The sequence below is a fragment of the Epinephelus moara genome, chromosome 8, assembly GCF_006386435.1.
Source record: "Epinephelus moara isolate mb chromosome 8, YSFRI_EMoa_1.0, whole genome shotgun sequence".
Classification (NCBI taxonomy): domain Eukaryota; kingdom Metazoa; phylum Chordata; class Actinopteri; order Perciformes; family Serranidae; genus Epinephelus; species Epinephelus moara.
The window spans coordinates 285529-305646 of NC_065513.1; the positions used below are offsets into that span (position 1 = coordinate 285529).

Consider the following 20118-nt stretch of genomic DNA (forward strand, 5'->3'; position numbering starts at 1 on the left):
AGAACAAAGAGCATGCAGAGAAGGAAGCCTTTAAATCTCCAGTTTAGATTTTACCAAATGACAAATAATCATATGTGGTCCTGTGAATCCCAACAGCTATGTAGTACGTACAACATGTGCCTGTAATGTTTGTTTTATTGTTTTTGTTTTTTTAAATCTCACACTGCTATAATAAGGCAGCCGGCGGTTCCACATGCCGCGGTGTCAAGGTGCCCTTAGTTTTCACTAAGCATCGGCCTCCCAAAATGTCTGTGCATGCCACTGCTCTCCTGCTTCATCTGCTCCCCTGTAAACCATACCTGGCGCACACCATTTTCGGCTTTTGTCTTTACATACATTTTTTAGTATGGATCCTACGCACTGTTTTATAAATTAAACCCCTGGTTTCTGTGAGCCTCTTCCCTGTTGCTGTGTGGGAGGACTGACAGTCAGTTGTCAGATGTGAGTTTACCTGTTCTGCTGCCTATTATTTTCTGTACTGTGGATTACCTTACCATGTGGCTACACATTCTACCTTTGTGTGCGCGCCGCAGGATCCACTTATCATCACCGCCGGTTCCTCACAGGTGTATTGGCTTCCCTTGTTTGTTCACCTGTTATTGGACCCTCTGCTCCTCTGACATTGCCTCCTGTCAGCTCCCTCACAGTACCACTGCACACGTTTAAACTATTAGCTGTTTGTGTGCATCCAGCAGATGCCACTGACTCACCTGCTCTCTGCTTTGGTGTGCTTTAGACGAAACCAGTGTCTTGCAAGGTTCCGAGGCAACAAATTCACTCTCACAGTTCTTTTCACCTGCCTGCTCACTCTGTGTTTGACAAGTGGTTTCATTAAAGACTATAACAAACTGTCCTTCTGTCCTTGGTGCTGCTATTGGGTTCAGACCACACCTGTAACAATAGTATTTCAGAAAATAAACTTTTATAATGTAATATTATTGTAATATTATTGTTAAATATTGTGATTTCTATCTTTATTTGTGTATTCATTCAATAGTTTAGACATCACATTGAGATACGTATCAGTTGTGCATTATCAAGTATGAAAATAATCGGGAGAAAGGCAATGTTCTTAATCCCCATTCTTTATGAATGCAAGCCCAAAAAAAGCATGTTGTCCATGCTGACATCAAACCTTGTATTCTACAACATTAACATTACAATGCAGAACTCTTCTCTGCCTTTTTCCATAAATATGCCAGAGATGCCCTTTGTTACATATGACAAGTATGGCAGCTGCAGCAGACATCTCCAAACTGAGCAATTTTGCAGATTGGATTTTCAAAGCCAAAAGGAAATTGTGGTGAGATGGAGGACAACCTTAGCCTTTACCAAGCTACATCAACAAAAGGGACAGAAAAGTGTCTTTAAACTGACTGATACAAGAGAAGATTGGCGATACTGTGTGTGGCTCAGATAGAAGTCAGCCACTGTACTGCTATCCCGCTCACAAGTTTTCTGATGCTGTGCTGGAAGTTTGCACCAGGAAAGGTCTACCGATGGATTATCTACCAATGCATAGATCTACAGATTGGTGAGTCAGTATACATTTATGTTTGGCTTCATATTGAATTGATCTGTTTGTTTTATTGTTGCTAATGAAACGCAAGACAGTTGGTCACTGTGCCATAATTAAGGATATGGTTGCATTCTGATACCGAACATAGGTTACTAGTGCTTAGTAGTTACATTTCAAAGGCAGTTATTTTATTGCCACTCTGAGTTCTGTAGCATCACTGATGAGTACTTGCTTGATATTCACTGGTGTGTGCGTGCCTGCGCATGCGTGCATAAAGTGAAAGAAGAAATACTTTATGAGGTTTAATATGGCTTTCATAACACAATGCCTTCCCTGTTACTAACTTCACGTAATGTTAAAGCCTAGTGCATCATAAGTAGACATTTTCTTTCAAAATGCTCTATAATGGTGAGTTTAGCTTTTAAAAGTTTATAAGAATTTATCCACGTGGGAATGAGAAGAGATCAAATGCAGCTGCATGCTGCTGGCTAGAGGAGAAGCGCTGTGCCCAGCATCTATTGTCAGAATGCCCTACCTTTGTTGCGCAGCCTCTACCAATGCTTCTAGTTGAAATTCTCTGAACTTTTCAGAAAGGCGCTGGTGACGTCTGTCACAACAAAGACAAGAAAAGCTCATTTTTTTGCAGCAGACTGGCTGGCGGACATTGGATGTTGTCGGTAAGTGTTTCGCTTCGTAAGCTTGAAGTTAACTGTGTAGTCAACCCTCTCTTAAAGTGTTACATTCGCTATCTTATTATTCTAAGTAACAAGATATTGTTGTCATAGAAACATACCCATGCAGTGCACATCATTTAAAAAAACGCACAGGGAGCGCTTTTTGATAAAGCGCTGGAATGAAGCACTCTCTAGCACCCTGCCAACACTTTCTGCTGAAGAAAAATGCTAATTGGACAGAAGCTATTAAACATCTGGCTCCTAATGTTTTCCTGCTGTGAAAGTGACATTTAAGTCACAAGCCTCATGTCTGTCATAATTAATTCACCAAATCTGTTTCCACTGCACTTTATTCTAATCCGTACATCAACTCTTTCACCTCAGTCAAGCCTAAATCCTCGGCAAATTTATTATATTTAAACTTCTCTTTGAAATTTCCTGTTTCCCAGTTTTTTCCTGTGCAAATTAATAAACAGGTGGATGGAAAAACACTTAAAGGAAAAGCTAAAGAACAGAATGTGTTATGAGTTAATTAATGTTTAACCAATGCCAATCTCTATTTCATGATAAAGGCAGATGTTCATAAGATCTTAATTAAAAAAACAAAAACAAAAAAAAAACGACCTTATGTATCTTCTGTGATGCAGTTTTTGTAACATATATGTTTTCACCTTGTAATTGCTAAATCGGATTTTTGTTGGTGTTTTTATCTGATGTTTTTATACCAGTATGGCACAATGAGGCAACAACAAAAGATATCTGGGTAGGCATAGTTACATTTTTTTTTCTTTTTTAAATTCACTCTCTTCAACTCAAGAGAAGTCAGCAAGTATCTGTACATAATGCTGGAATTAAACCATGATAATAAGCCAGTTAGCAGCATGAATGTTTGACTCACTTGTGACGACATTCTGAGAGGCAGGCGGTCCACGTTTGTTGTTCTTCACCAGCTCCAGCTTGACCTCATATTCCTGGCCAGGTCCCAGGCCCGACTGTTCAAAGGTGGTTTCTGGACGGCCGAGGGAATTAAGAATCTCGCCATCTTCCTCTTTCTGCCAGCACAGAAAAACACCAGTGTTTAGCTACTACAAAGACTAGTCCTGGCGAGGGCTGGGACGAAAAAAAATGTCAAATCATAGATAATGGCTTGGCGGTGTTTGGACTCAGTCTAAGGAAAAGTTTCTGTGAGAACTCAAAAAAGAAAATAAAGCGTTACACATAGTAACATTTGCTTTGTGCAGCTGCTTGGCTAAACCATTTTCCACAGGATACCCGCAATGATCCTGTATGTACATATTAGGCAATTACTGAATTTAAATTGGGGGGCCTGCAGTGGGCAATATAAGGTTTCTACCGGAGGAAAATGTGTATAATGATAGAGGCTGTGGTAGAGTATAGAGTTAAACCACCCTCTGGACTAGCCGACAGAATTTCCATTGACATATTGGATGGCAGGACTCACTGTGTTTCTGAAGATGAGGTTCCAGCCATCAAAGGGAATGTCCAATGGATCCCACTGCACCTCCACTGATGTTTCCCGCACTGACTTGAACTTCAGTCCCTCAGGCTCAGGCAGATCTGGGAGGCATAAAAACAAAACTCTGACTACATTTTCATCTAGATTTATACACTGAATTCTGTAAATTGCCACAGAGGAGATATACATACGTGTAGCTACCCTAGCACTGACAGGAAGACTCCTCTTGTTGCTGAGCACAGCATAGACGCTGATCAGGTACTCCAAGCCGGGCTCAAGCTCCCGAATAGTGGTCATCTTCTGGTCCCCAGGCACCCGTATGTCCAGCTCAAGACCTCCAGGGGCAGTTGGCACATAGGTGATCAAGTACTCAGTCACACGCATCTCATTCTCCCAGGACAGGTCGACAGTCTCTGGGGTGACCTCCACCACTCTTAGGTTCTTAGGTGGTGAGACTATGGAGAGACAGGGAAAATTAGTGATCTGTACTGAGGCTTTTTAAATGTTAGTAACATAGTAATTTTACCCGAATAATGTTAAGAAATGTGCTAATGGGTAAATGAAATAAATGAACCTGCTGAACATTTTGTGTGACATTTTAAATGATAAATAAAACAACATAAAGCTGATGCCTCTAGAATTTGGCTTGAAGTGATTTTGTGTAGAATACAAATATAAATAAAATCTGAAGACTGAGTATGAGTTTCAGAGCCATGTTGGCATTCTTGGTGTAAAGCTCACTGAAGGTGGATGTAGTTATACGATATTAAGGGATTTATGTGATTTCAGTCATTAATCTAGAGAAAATTTAATGATATGTGACAGACTTATTATTTAACACATGAAAAGATTTCATGCCTTTTGGATCTGGACCCCATGTTGCACACAGTAAGTTTCCTATGCGGTGTGGGATATGGAGAATTTTTCAATCAACGGTTTCCAAATCCACAATTTAACACTTCTGTTAGTATTTGCTAAGCAACTTATACAAAATTTATAGAAAATCATTAATTCAATGTAGTCAATTTTAATGGTTAATCAAAACAGGTCACCATTTGCCAATGACATAAACAAGAAACATAGTGAAGTGAAAATGTAGGCCTACCAATATATGCTCTCTGTAGTATACGTATACTGTGTCTAAAACAATATTAGTTAAACAACAAGACTCAAGCTCCAAACCTGCTATAAAGAATCCTGGGAAATAACTAAGGACTGTTCACACCTATACATTTTGAAAGAGCAATGACTAATGGGGACACTCCAACAGACCGACCAATGGTGTAACTTCATCACTCACTCAGTAAGTCAGGGGCACATTCGGGTGTTAATAGATTCTGGAACTGCTACGGTCCAGCCAAAAAAGTACAAGTAGCAAATTTAAAGTCACTGTATGCAACATCGTGAGCATTAATACAGCAGCAAACCACTATTTGCTGTGTAAAGGTAGTCAAGTCACACTCCCACTGAGTGTGTTATAATTTAAGCTTCTGTTTGGGTTGTTGTGGTAGCTGTGCTGGCTGTGTGTGCATGTTAGTGCATGTGAGCCCTGTGTACGTATCCCACTGGCTAGTTAACCACTGCTGCTCTGCACTGCGCTCATATGGCAGTTCCCGCTAATATCAGGACAGTGGTGTCACAGAAGGATAGCACCCACCCTCCGGTTTCCCCCAGGTAACAATGCTAGCTCTGTTTACTGAGTTAGCAACAGACCGCCCCAGACTCTAAATCATAGATGCATACAGCTCCTTTAATGTTTTGGTTCAACCTCAATGCTCCTACAAGGCAGCTGTTTTCAGCAAAAAAGTTCTAAAAGCCTCAAGTAAACTACCTGCTCAGCACAAAACGACAGACAGACAGTTAGAGACGAGCTGGTGAACACAGTAAAGCGTTTAGCAGCTAAAGGGACACACATATATATATACATATATATATATATATATATTTTTATTTTTTTTCATCAGTTGGTGGAGACCAAGACACAGCTAAAACAAAGACTAGATAGGTCTCCAGGAGCAACACTTAAAACGGTTTCCTGATAATGCTGCTCCATGTGAGGTGGATGTGTAAGCAGGCAATATTTTCCTTACACATGCGATATCAACTTTACAGGGTGAGAATATGTCACGCATTTGTAATTTTAAGCTTGTTGTCAAGTTGTTCCATCAGTTGGAAAAATGATTAAAGAAGCTGTAAAGTCACTATTTGTAGAAATTGAACATGTATCTGACTTTTGCAGCACTCAGTGATAGTATTATGTAGTAGGTTGTAGGGTCTAAACAACACGTCTTAGACTTAGATTTATTAAATGAACCTGTGGAAAGCTGCACAGCATATATGCATGGTCTATCTTACCTTCAGAGCAGTCCTCCCCAATGAAGCCCTCGTCACAAACACACACACCATTCTCACAGTGTCCCTGGTTTTGACAGTCTTCTGGACAGGTCAGCATGGAGCAGTCTGGCCCGGTGAAACCTTCGTAACACACGCAGTTGCCATCGACACAGTAACCCCTATCAAGACAGTTTTTGGGACATGTCTTCTCACTGCAGTCCTCACCAGTGAAACCCTTATGACAAACACATTGTCCATTCACACAGTGACCATGATCCAGGCAGTCGTTAGGGCAGGTCAGCTCGCCACAGTCTTTTCCTGTGAAGCCAATGAAACACGCACACTTGCCATCTACGCACTCTCCACGTCCCATGCAATCTTTTGGACAGGTCTTAATGCTGCAGTCTTCCCCAGCATAGCCTTTGCCACACATGCATTGTCCGTTTATGCAGCGGCCACGGTCTTGGCAACTGTTAGGGCAGGAGAGCTCGCTACAGTCGTCTCCATGGTATCCCACTTCACATATACATTCTCCATTAAGGCACTGACCCCTGTTACTGCAGTTGTCAGGGCATGAGAGGATATAGCAATCTTCACCCTCAAATCCAGGATCACAGATGCACTTCCCATTGAAGCAATGGCCTCTCTCATTGCAGTTCTTGGGACAGGTGAGCTTTGAGCAGTCCTCTCCACTGTAGCCAGTCTGGCACACACACTTGCCACTAACACACATGCCACGGTTGTTACAGTTTCCAGGACAAGTGAGCTCACTGCAGTCTTCTCCAGTATAGCCCTCTTCACAAAAGCAGGTGCCGTTGATGCAACGTCCGCGGTCATAGCAGTCATTTGGACAGATGAGTTCAGAGCAGTCGAAGCCCGTCCATGGCTCGTTGCAAACACACTCATCATCTATGCAGCGCCCCCGGCCCAGGCAGTTGTTGAGGCAGTTGGTCTGGGTGCAATCCTCACCAATGAAGCCCTCATCACAGAGGCAGGACCCGTCGACACAGTGACCATAGTCACCACAGTCCAGCAGACAAAGCTCAATTCCACAGTCATCCCCACCAAAGCCCTCAAAGCACTCACATTTGCCATCCACACAGCGGCCCTGGTCCTGGCAGTCGTTGGGGCACTCAGGTTCGGTGCAATTGGGGCCCTTCCATCCAGTCTCACATACACAGCTGCATGTGTCAGTGCTCCAGTTCCCACGGCCATTACAGTAGGGCTTTGTGGACACTTCACCTGGGGAAAGGCAAGAAGGGAGTGTTGTGAGGCTATGTGATCACAAATTGTTTGGTGAAATGTGTGCAATGCATACACAGACTCTAGCTGCATATCAAAGGCAACCTCCCCTATTATCAGACTATACCAATAGGACAACAGTTCCTTTAAACAAAGGTTTGAATTAAATTTGATTAGACATTTATGCAAACTGGGTGAATCCATAGCATTTAATAGACATGAGACACTCATGTCTGTCTTCTCTAGCTGCACTTTAATTTATGATGATATACTACCCTTTTGCAAAATTCTAAAAAGAGATTTTGACTGCATTCTAACTTAAAGGTGGCCATTGGTTTCAGTACATTTTAACAAACTGGTGGCACAGTGAATGTTTCCAAACTTGGTGATGCATGCTAGGTTGCTCTGGCAACTAACAGTTGGCTGCTAAGAAGCTTTGCATTGACATTGTTGTTTGAGTTCAAGTCATGACAGGAGACACTGATAAACTTCAACATCTTAAAAAGGATCATGAAAATCTGGTCATTGTTTACATTAAAAAATTTGATGGTCGACCCTAGATTTGATAAATCATGTTAGGTCCTTTTCAAAAAAGTCTATGCTTACAACTACATCACCATTTGACAATAATATAATTGACAAAAATAATAATAATGACAAAACATTCACTGTATCATATTCATGATTTCCACACTGTAGTAACATGAATGGAAAATGATGACTGCTTAAGAGGTAATAAGATCTGTGAATGTAACCATGCTTTTAAAAAAAAGAAAGGCGGTTGTGTTAAATCCTACCAATTTGTAGTTTAAGGGCTAAAAAATGCAAGGCCATTGCTGTGGTCTGGGGCAGCTTTCAAAAATTGTTCTGCATTTGTTCCCTTATTCAAAATCCATATTCATGATCTTTTAGCTCTAAAACACAATTTGCTGGAAGCACTTTAGAAACAGATATCTCTTGAGTTGACTTAATTTAGTTAACTAGAAACACACTTCCATTATAACACATTAATTACATTGCAACTGCACATACAGTGGGAGGTATAGACCTACCTGTAACCTGAGCTCCACAGCAGCCTGACTCACTGCTGCATTGTTCTCTCAAACTAGACAGCTCTGACTCCAGCATCTCCAGCCTGTTCAGGATATCCTTGATATCTGGCAGCTGGTTATTGCAGCCACATGCCTGCTTTGGGATATTGATACGATGAGTGAAAATTATCTGATTATCGCCATCCACTGTGTGCTCCATGTGCTCTGTGTTCTGCATGTCCATGGGGGCACTCTTGTGTTTGAGATCATTGTTTCCAGGTGAGTCGAGGTCCACAGAGCAGAGGGAGGTGGAGGGGACATTGATGTTGTAGACGTGGTTGAACACCACTGGCTGGTCAGGGTGGGGCAGGGTAAGGTTCTCCTGGGTTTTCTTAGGTATCAGAACCTCTCTACGGTGGCGAATAACCTTCTTGACCACACCGGCAGTGGAGAGCTCGAGAAGCAGGGCCACAGTCACACAGCCTAAGAGGAAGCCTTTTGCCCCCATGATGACAACCTGACACCGTTGCTTCTGAGGAAGTTGAAGCTGAGAGCAGAATAGAGTCTATTCAGGAATCAAATAGGTGTTCTTCTCCCAAGTCCTAGAGTAAAGAAAATTAGAATAAACAGAGGAGAAAAAATAAGAAGGTCACTTCTTAGTAGTTCTTCTTTATGTGGAACACATACAACACAGAACAATCCACACTGAATTCTGTTGGATATTCACTCTTCTTGTTTGCCCTTGCCTTTCAGGATATATAGTGCAGCAGATAACTGAAAAAAATCGTTCACTTTGTGACACAAGCATAAAATTTGGTACAAATACTCTCTAAGGGCCACGCTTTTGGAAAAAGGCGCTGGCCACTGAAAAATTCAAGATGGCGACCATTTTTCAAGATGGCCACCATGAATCAAACTGTTTATGGTCTAAACCCAGATTTTTGTGGTCAAAATTTTTTATAGGGATGTTACTTTGCCTGAAACAGCTTTTATTTATTTTTAATTTTTATTTTTTCTCTCTCTCTCTCTCTCTCTCTCTCTCTCTCTCTCTCTCTCTCTCTCTCTCTCTTTTAAATTTTTTTTTTTACTTTTTTTCACGGTGTATTTTGTTAAAGTTGCTAGTTCTTCTCACATTTGCAACTGTACAGTGCTGTGCAGATGAAACCCAATCTGCACCTTCCACAGCACCTGATTTGCAGCCACACTTGGTGAGTTGTTGACAACTCTCTGCAACTGGTGAATCGGCTGTCCAGAAGACCCGCCATTCTTCATCAACCTTCCTCCATCCCCAGTCAGCAAGACTCTCTGCTTCTGGCTGACGCTGGGTTGACTGGAAATGGCAGGACCATCAGAACTGAGACTGGTTTCTACAATGTAATTGACCAGTTCTGAGAGAACCAGGGGAAAGATGTCTGGTTCTGGTTTACTCTGAGAGGAATCTTTTTCAAGGGCTCTCAGGTGGTATCTCTCCCTGTTGTAGAGACCACGAAGACATAAACAACGGTATTTCAGCTCCTGTGCTATGGCGTCACCACCACTCAGTTTAGCCAATAGTTTACCATCATTTAGTGTCCGGGCACATTCATGTAGTCTGTTGTTCAGGTTAATTGTCATTACCTGTCTTAGGTCCGATGCAGGGGATATTTTATTGCAAAAAATGCAAGCCTGACCATCATGACTGATTCTACGGTGCTTTGTGTGGTCTTCATCTATTTCACTACTACTTTGAGCTTTGGATTGTCGCTTCCTTGCACGATCTAATTTGGTGTTGTTGAACATTAGTCGACAACTCATGTGATACTTTGCCTGGTTCCTTCTCAAAGTAGCTTCTATACCACCACCTTCATCCAGCTTTGCCGGGTCCAGGATCATCGGCATTTCATTGATCTCATGAAAGAGTGGAACATTGGTGGCAAGCATGGTATAGCCATCATGTTGAGAAACATGATGGATAGGAGGTGATACAAGGCCTTCATTTCTTTTGTCTTTTTGAAGATAACATTTATTCCAATCAGTTTGCCTCTTGGCTAACACTGAATTTGCATTTGCCATTCTTTGAGGATTGATTTCTGATTAAAGCAGAGGGTTTATCCTTTTACCACCTTAATCAAAGCGATACCGCACATTCAGGTACGGAATACAACTAGGTTCGGGTGACCTACACCTAGCCCGATCATTCATCCAGTGCCATTTAAATCCCGTGCGATCTGTACACCTTCCGGGTAAGTATATATGAATGAGTCATGTACAGCCCTGCTTACCCTTGGCTCGGCTCTCACGCGCTGGCAGACCCTGTCAATTCAGGCGCTGCTATCTAACTACATCTACTAACTATTTTTAATAACTAATTGAAGGGGGCTGTTAGACAGCATTTGGGACACTAAGTTAATTTATACTATCACTATTAGTCAACAACTAGCTGACACTGAACCCCATGCTGAGTTCCACAGCAGTGATGTCAACACACACACACACACACACACACACACACACCCCCCAGGAGCCATAGCTGGGCTGAAATATTATAGTATCCCACTGGAAAGCAATTAACCTTCTTCTGTTACCCCCAAAAAAAGACCACTTCCAATCTTGTCGGTGTCTCTGACCCATTTTAGCCCCTCTGTTCAGAGACACACTCAGCAAATGACACTGGGGCATTGACCAAGGGCAGCAGTTACTGCAGGGTCTGTGTGTGACCTTGAAGATGTAAAGCTTTTTTTTTTTTTCCATGTTGAAACAGATTGCCACAAACAGCCTGACAACACTTGCATGGCCTGCTCTTTTCGCCACAGTCCAGACCACAACCCCAGCTGACAGATTTGTACCAGTGTATGATTAGACCATCTGGCATCTGTGAGTTGCTGTAAAGCACAGAGGTCTGCACTCACTTCCCTGCTACCTGCAAACCATCACGTCAGCATTTTCTAACTGCTCTCCTGACAGTCACTGCATTTTCTTTTATTTCTCAAACATGATTTTTACTGTAGGTCCTACATGACAACAAGGTCTGTGGATTATGAGTAACTGAGAGACATTATGTTTTTCAGTTAATTTGGTGGGCATTGAGCACCACAACTCAAGTGCAATCTAATTCCATTATATTGGAGAGATGACAGACATCTCCACAGCTGAAATCTCTAACACTCAGCAACTCACACCAAAACAGTCTAGATTAATAAATAGCACTACAGTTAACTAAACTATGTATTTCACAGCAAAAGACTTCCTGTTTTTGATAATGTCTGGCTCAGCCTGAGTTTATATAATACACTTTTTAGCCCACCTTGTCAGAGATGCTGACACCAAGAATTTCCTACCTCTCATAAAACAGTGTGTGCCTTGGCTGCTCTAAAGGTTAACAGAAGCTGAGAGCAGCCAAGATGGAAACGTTAGAATAAGCATACATAGCACATTCCAACCCTGTGGTGGAATATATATGAAGGGGTTTAATTTACTCTGCCACACCTGAGGTAGTCGCACAGATGTGGATGCAGTACACACACACACACACACACACACACACACACACACACACACACTTCCCAGCCCTCTGGTACGACAGGCAGGGATAAGCACCTCCATGATGGGTAGACTGTAAAAGTGCTAATGTGGCTTGCAGATGGGAGTGCTGAGGATCCGGGCCCTCGGGGGTTCCCCCCACCCTCTGTCTTACTCTAAAGCACTGTGTCACATGCACATCCACATGCACACCAATACAGTCACACCACTGTGCTCAAGCATCACAAACTAGGGATTAAATCGACAAAATAGCCAGAAAATTGCTTTGAGTTGCTGCTAAGGTTTTAGTTCTGGGCGGATGGTTGGCTTTCTCACTTTGAAGGCTGGCTGCTCTCCACATGGACCTTTGAGTGAGGCAACCCTGAGAGACCAAAGCAAGCTTTGTTTTAGAATCTGTGGCTCTGGCAAAACTTGCCATTATTCACAAATAGAGGGAGAAAAGAGACTTCCACAGACTCTGAGAAAAAATCTTATTTGACCTTTCTCCTATTACAGTAGCTGCCACCTTCTACTGTTTAATATAAAGAAGAACAATCACAATAAGAGAATGTGAGTGTAACTCTGAGAGCACAGAGCTGATCCCTCTGTTTGGACTTCCTTCATGAGCACCCTGTGCTCCTGGTACTATGCTAATGCAGCCGTTTGCTGGCACTGTAGACATCGACTTGATACAATCTGACAGCTGCTACATTGTTGTATTGGGATTAAAGTGACTGAGAATGACAGCTAACATTAAAGTGTGATCTGACATTCACCCCATAAAAAAACAATGCATTGTGGTCTTCATAACAACCACATTCAATAAACAAGTATGTAAAACAAAAAACAGCAACCTAAATTAAAAAAATAATATCATTGGACATTTAGATTTAAGTGTTTCCTCACCTGTCTCTTCTGTGGTTGAGGTTTGGTGAAGTTTAAGCAACTAAACCTTTTAGTTAAAGTTAGGGAACCATCATATTCATATCATATCATATATATTCAACCAGTCCCTATCCCAGTGCTCGATCCCACCCTGCCTGAAGTCCTCCACAATCATTCCTCTACCAAAGAAGACAAATGCCAGCAGCCCCAATGACTACCGGTCAGTGGCACTTACACCCATTATTATGAAGTGTTTTGAGAAACTGGTTCGGAGTCACATCACAACAAGCCTGCCACCCACACTGTGGAGGACTTTGTGAACTGGTGTCGACTGAACCAGCTGCAGATTAACACCACCAAAACCAAGGAGATTATAGTTGACTACAGGAGGACAAGTCCCCACCCGAAGCCAATTTCCATCAAGGGGGCAGAGGTGGAGGTAGTCAACTCCTACAAGTACCTTGGCCTGCAGCTTGACAGCAAGTTGGATTGGTCTGTAAACTCAGACCACCTCTACAGGAAAGGGCATAGCAGGTGTTACTTCCTGAGAAGGCTGGCGTCCTTTAACATCTGCAGGAAGCTACTGCAGATGTTTTATCAGTCTGTGGTGGCNAGTCACATCACAACAAGCCTGCCACCCACACTGTGGAGGACTTTGTGAACTGGTGTCGACTGAACCAGCTGCAGATTAAAGAAGGGGGCATCAAGAAGAGGGACTGGACAACTCATCAGGCGTGCCAGCTCTGTGGTGGGCATGGAACAGGAGTCTGTGGTGGCTTTCCTTGATTTTATATTCTAAATATTATTTTTATTGGAATGTGTGTTATGGAGTAGCTGCAAAGTGAATTTCCTTTGGGATCAATAGAGTATTTATCTATCTATCTATTTGATCCCCACCAGTTTGCATACAGAGCCGATCGGTCTACAGAAGACGCCATTGCCACAGCTCTCAACACCACACTCACTTACTCACGTGGAACAGCAAGGCAGCTACGCCAGGCTGCTCTTCATAGACTTTAGCTCTGCTTTTAACACCATCATACCAAGCAGACTGGTCACCAAACTATTGGACTTGGGGTTTTCACAGCGCATCTGCAACTGGATTGATAACTTCCTGACAGACTACTCCCAGAGGGTGAGAGTAGGACCCCATCTCTCCTCAGCTCTCAGCATCAGCACTGGCTCCCCACAGGGCTGCGTGCTGAGTCCCCTTCTCTATACCCTCTATACCCACGACTGCACCCCAACCCACCCGAACAACGGCATCATTAAGTTCGCAGATGATACCACCGTAGCGGGGCTCATCTCAGGAGGAGATGAGACTGCATACAGGGAAATGTGAAAAGGCTGTCAACATGGTGCTCCATGAACAATCTCATCCTCAACACCTCCAAGACAAAAGAGCTGATAGTCAACTTCAGGAGGAGGAAATCCGACATTCAGCCTGTTGTCATCAATGGGGACGGAGTGGAGATGGTCTCAGACTTCAGGTTCCTGGGCACTCACATCGAGGAGGACCTGTCATGGACAACAAACACCATGGCACTGCTGAAGAAGATACAACAGAGACTGTATTTCCTAAGGATACTCAGGAAGAATAACTTCACACAGAAACTGTTAGTGTCCTTCTACCGTTGCACTGTGGAGACTGCTGAGCCACGGCATCTCACTGTGGTTTGCCAGCTGCACGGCAGCAGACAGAAAGGCGCTGCAGAGGGTCATTAACACTGTCCAAAAGCTAGTTGGCTGCCCTCTTCCATCTCTTGAGGACATTTACAATACACGCTGCCTCAGGAGAGCCCACAGCATCCTCAGAGACCGATCCCACCCTGGTCACCACCTGTTCGAACTGTTGCCCTCAGGGAGGCGCTTTAGGACCATCAAAGCAAAAACAAACTGACTGAAAAACAGCTTCTACCCCAGAGCTGTTATCGCACTGAACTCTGCACAATCCCGAACACTTGAATATCCACTAAATACTCTACTGTGCAATACACATCTGTGCAATATTCCTGTGTTTTCTCACATATACCTAATATACTGGGTTCTACTGGTTTTATCCTTCCCTTCTACGGGACTCACGGATGTAGCTTGCAACAATAGTGTAAATCTGTATACTTGTGTAATTTGTTTTGTCCACTCAATTTAGTTGTACACATACAATGACAATAAAGAGATTCTGATTCTGATAATCATAGGTAACAAAAAAAAAGTGAAAATCAGATGCTTTGGTATGTGTAAGTGGACTTTTTTTTCTCCTTTTATATCATCTCTTGGCCGTATGCTGTGGCTCCCTGGGTAGCCTTAACTATGGGGCAGCGCAACCAAGTGCTACATCTAGGCTCAGGCCTGCTGCTCAGATGTGCATTTCCTAACGGCCTATTTCCACCAGATGCGTGTTGGGATTCAATTCTAGTCAATGTGTGTGTTTCCACCGGCTGTGGCTGTGCTGCATTCCGGCTCCGTCACAGCTCCGGCACTCCGGAGCCCTCCGCAACAGATATGCAGGACTTCTATTTTTGCCGGACGCCGGAGCACAACGCAGCAATTTAGCACAGAGCAGATCGTGCGGGGCAGGAAGTCGTGCAGAAACAAAATAAAACATCCGGTTAATTTTCAAAATAAAATACACAGTGTTCACGGCGGATCATATTTCCCTGCACTACACCTTGAAAACTACATAATGGGCAGAGACAGGCCTGAAGTCAACAGGTCAGAGGTTTTCAGACGTCATTTCACCACGTTAACACCATGGATGAGGAGATCTTAATCATGGCAGTGCACCGAGATGTCTTCCGGCGGAGCTGCACCGCTCCACACAGCAAACGCAGCCGGTGGGCATTGACGGATGGCAGAGCACGCAGCGGATAACCAGCGCTGCCGTTCCGCAACGGACACGCATCCAGTGGAAATCCGTCCTGCCACTGTCTAGGAGCCTGCATGTGTATCCAAGTTCGCATTTCCCTACTTTTGCGCAATTCCTTTTGGTAATGTTAGTGGTTTTATGCACATTGCAGCTATGTTTATGGTACCGGTGCCTGTGCATCGAGGTGTGGCTGCCGCACTTGTTGGGTTTCTCTTTATGAGTTATGCTCCATGATCTGCAGTCTTACATGACCAGTCTGACTTTTGTTTCCTTCCTTTCTTTTTGATTAATTTAATTGGTTTGGCTGTGTAGCCTGGGCCTGCACTTTCTTCAGCCACAGTATGGCGAGGGTGTCCTTTGAAGACATGAGGAATGCTATTATTTCCCAATCAGAATACAAACAGTTTGAGTTTTCTTTCTTTTTCTTTCTTTGCCTGGGTTGCTGTTTAGTGGTATTGGATTTTCGGTTTAGTGTCAGGGAGTGTGGTAGGACCCAAATACACTACAATCTCACAAATAACAGTTGATAATGTCCTTATTGAAACTCTCTGCAGTTTGAATAGTGCACAGGTAAAGATCAACAGATAACAGGTAGGTATGGACTTCAGATGGGTATGCAGTCTTAAGTCCTTGATTGAATTTGTGGGTGGGCTAAGGTGAGATCACGTTCACAGGATACAGTTTGTTAAAGGACGTGTGAGCAGGAAAAGTGAGCAAAACTAACTATCAGTTCAGAGTACAATGGGGTATCCAGGGAATGGGGAGCTGGCAGGTAAGTAAGTGTTTTAGGCAAGTAGTAAACACACTTATAACTGTGAGCAGGAGGCGATGGCACGGTTGATGAAAAGGCGGGGCTCATGGTTGATGCGGAGGCAGAGTCAGTAACAGGCAGGCCGGCAGTGGAGCAGATAAACCCAGGGGAAGCAGGCAGAAGAGTTGTCATGGACATGGGGAGGATCGATAAACCAACAAGACAGGAGAAGCCCGAGGCTCTCACAGCGGAGAGATGTTTCACTCAGCAGGAAGCTCTAATGGCAGCAGGTGGACAGGCGATCTCTCGAGGAAGCTGGAGTGGTGAAACGCCACATAGCCACAGGCAGACAAGAACCAAGAAACGCACAGGCGAAACTGGAAGTCAGGGATGGAAGGCATTTACTGGGGCAGAGACGAGGAGAGGTGGTCAGAGGCAAGCCAAGCTGAAACCAGGAAGTCGATCCACAGATGAGTGCTGGAGAGTCAGGCATAATGCAAAGACAATTTTGGCAATGAGTGATTGAACCAGGGCTGCTTATATACTGACTTGGTGATGAGAATCAGCTGGGAGCAACAGGTGTGAATGATACTGCTAATGAGAAGGTGTGGTGAGGTGGTGTGAGAGACAGAGGCAGGGTGAGTGGAAACTCCTACAGCAGCAGGGGAGCAGCAGAGCAGCAGAACAGACTGTGACATTTAGTTTGTTAGTCTGCATCATTTATGTGAGTTGTGTTTTCTGGTTTCTTATGTATTAGTATTATTAATTGTTTATCATGTATTATGCATTTTCTGTTTCTTTGTTCAGTCAGCTTTGTGTGTGCAGGTGTTAGTGAGTGTTTGTGGTGCCTGTTTTAATTGAAGTGACCATATTTTTTTACATGTCACTTAAAAAGAAATAGCATTAAGAAATAAAGTGTTTATATTTTTGGAACCATGTCTTGAAATAATTTTTTGAACCTGTTGCAACCTTGTGGAGTTTTGACATGGTTAAGTGTTGTAACAATTTTCCAGGGCTGAAATTCCCCTGAGTGGTGTTGTTGACAGTACTATAAAAGCTTTAGCTGCTTGCCTTGCAACACAACCATCCCAATCCACCCTGACTTCCTCCATAAGAAGTTCTGTGGCTTCATGACCCCAGATTAATTGTGGTTCTACCAATACATTTAAACCTGTCTGTGGGTCTACGAATCTCACAACTCAACTAGCAGACCTCAGAATAAAATAAGCTGATCGGCTGATTAGGTCCTGTCAACAGGCAGGTTCAAAATGGAAAACACGAGAACTACTGAAAAAAACGAAATATTTTCAACCGTAAAAGAAACAGCTACATTGACGTGTTAAAAAAAAAGCCTCAAACACAGAGAAGCATTTTCCAGCCTTGTGAGGTGGCTTGTCGTTAATGGAGGAAAAGGTTAACATGTCATGTCACATGTTTTGTCTGGTGATGACAGTCTCAGAGGGAGGTCCAGCTCCGGCAACACTTGTAGAATAACTAATTGTTAGACCAGCACATTTTTGGCTGTGGCCTTCCTGGGGCCAGTATCAGGACAGTGTCATTAAAAGATGCTTTAAACATGAACAGATCCATGTACATTCAACTTGCATGTCAGAGGTATGCAAAAACCATCCAAAAATTACAAAGAAGTTGTTCAGGTGTATAAACACATCGACAATCCACTTTCTACATAAGTGTTCTCATGCATCCTTGGTTTTTCCATTAATGTAATGTAAAAAACATTCCCCCTCTAAAAGGGGTGCTGAAGCAGCAATAACTCCCACCTTCCTTACAAGAACAAATGTTTTCCAGCCTGTCCCTTTCTTTAGTTCCCATGTTGTGCAAGTCTAGAAGCTTAAACCTTGAAAGAAGGCATTTATTTCACAAGAGGGAGGGCCAAGGGGATCAAAGTAAGAGTAAAACCAGGGCAGTCAGCACAAATCCCCATAAGTAAGTGAATACCCTCAGCCTAACATGTCAAGCAAAGATATGTCTTATTACAGTGCTCTATCATTTAGCACTGATCGTATTTGCGTTTGAATAATGCTAGTTCAATGGAAATAAGACATGAACTTTACTTTCAGTTGGTTGAGACATTGATGAGCAGACTTTTTGTCTGGGAAGGATTGCAGACATCGTGCATTTTTTTCAAACTCAGCCAGGGCCCCATGCTGACACTCGGTTGTTACTGTACTTCACCTTTGTTGAGACGACCATATGGCAGGTCCAAGATAAATCAAAAAGAAAACAATTACTGGGCAAGCAACGGTTATCTATGAAGCTGTTCTGAGCAGAACAGGCTCAAAAGGAGGGCAAATGTAATCAACAGCAAAGTGTGGTCAGTTATTTCAAATCAGACCAACATGTGCAGCCAATGCTTTTCTTTAAAAGGAAGAGAGAGATTTTTAACTATCAGTGGATAATGGCAGCAGTGAGTGTAAACAGACACTGCAGCAGCCGTCTGGTAAGTCGACAACAAACAAACTGAATAATGAAGCAGCGTGCCCCCCTTGGTGTGTAAAAGCTGTAAATATTCAATGACTACAACTACAACTCTAGTCCCAGGACTGTATGCTAAACAGGTCTGATAAGATGCACATGTTTTATTTTCATTTCTGAAGAATTTGTCAAGCTTGCCTAGTTTTGTAGGTCACCCATGACAAAAACTCAGCTTGCCTTCTGTGGTACAGTAACCAAATCTGGGTCGTGGTATAAGGACTGAGTGAAGGGTTATTGTCTAAGGCTCTTTTCACCTTGAGATACTGTTATGCTGTAACAAGGGAAAATTACTTGGAAATGGGCCTCTGTCACGGACACTCACTACCAGGTCAATAAAATCCCAGAGAACCACAAATCTTCTAGAACTGGAACCTGCTGATAAACATATTTATTACAATCAACTCTCCTGTGAGGTGAAAGAAACCTCCCACATATTTCCAGAGCTACAGCTGGTGAATATTGATTTTAATCCTGTATCTCCACCAAGGTCATAGTCAGATAGATAGTGAGTTGCTGAGGATAGCACTATGCTTGTGAGTTATAATCATCAAGCACAGAAATGAATTTCCAAGAACAGGCATAGCTTGAGTCGACTGTTCGATGTATGATTGATGGTGCCATTGTTGCTGCTTCTCAGAAAAGGTTTTTCAAATTTTATCACCTCCTGCTCTGGAAGACACAAACTGTCTTTCTTTCTCTTCCTTTTATAACAGATGCAGCCATCGTTGTGCTGAACTACACAAAACCCCAATGCCACAATAAAGAAGTAAACAGCTCATTTAATGGCTACAGAGATGCAGTGCTAGAAAACAAGAGGCAATAATTTTCAACACATTACTTTTGTGGAAAATTACTGACCAGTTAAAGGGATAGTTCAACATTTTGGCAAATTCGCCTATTGCCGTAATCCCTATAGTCATATGAGTAGGTACATTACCTTTAATTATCAGTGCCTGTTGTTCTGAGATCGGTGGGGCAGGGCTGCCTGCTGCTCAGCGCACAAAATGGAGGTGAAGGGTAGAGCCCCCCTCTCTCCCTCAAAACTAATCAAATACACCATCAAATGACTCCAAAACGCTCTTCAATCAATCAATCAATCAATCAGTCAATCAATCAATCAATCAATCAATCAATCAATTTTATGTATAAAGCCCAATATCTTTGGGCTTTATACATAACCGGGGAGGTCAGCAACCTGATCCTCTTCACAGACCAGCCGCTAGCATGGCACTCTGCCATCAGTGCCCACTACCCCTCTGTCAAAAAAGAGGGGATCTGTAACGGCTGGAAAATAAAAATAAAAGAAGCAGAGGATTCAGATACTTTCATGATGACAGTAAACTTA

At 43.0% G+C, this 20118-nt stretch overlaps 1 protein-coding gene across 4 annotated transcripts in view; it reads right to left on the minus strand.

The window, feature by feature from the left end:
• tncb (tenascin Cb) overlaps positions 1-20118 on the minus strand; it is a 366665-nt gene that overhangs the window by 180553 nt on the left and 165994 nt on the right. For all 4 annotated transcript variants that reach the window (XM_050050298.1, XM_050050299.1, XM_050050301.1 and 1 more), the window contains 5 exons: positions 8299-8879; positions 6026-7246; positions 3862-4125; positions 3656-3771; positions 3092-3245 (listed from right to left, as the gene is read on the minus strand). In XM_050050298.1, coding sequence (XP_049906255.1) covers positions 3092-3245; positions 3656-3771; positions 3862-4125; positions 6026-7246; positions 8299-8785 — 2242 coding nt within the window. In that variant the 5' untranslated portion in view covers positions 8786-8879. The remainder of the gene's footprint in view (positions 1-3091; positions 3246-3655; positions 3772-3861; positions 4126-6025; positions 7247-8298; positions 8880-20118) is intronic.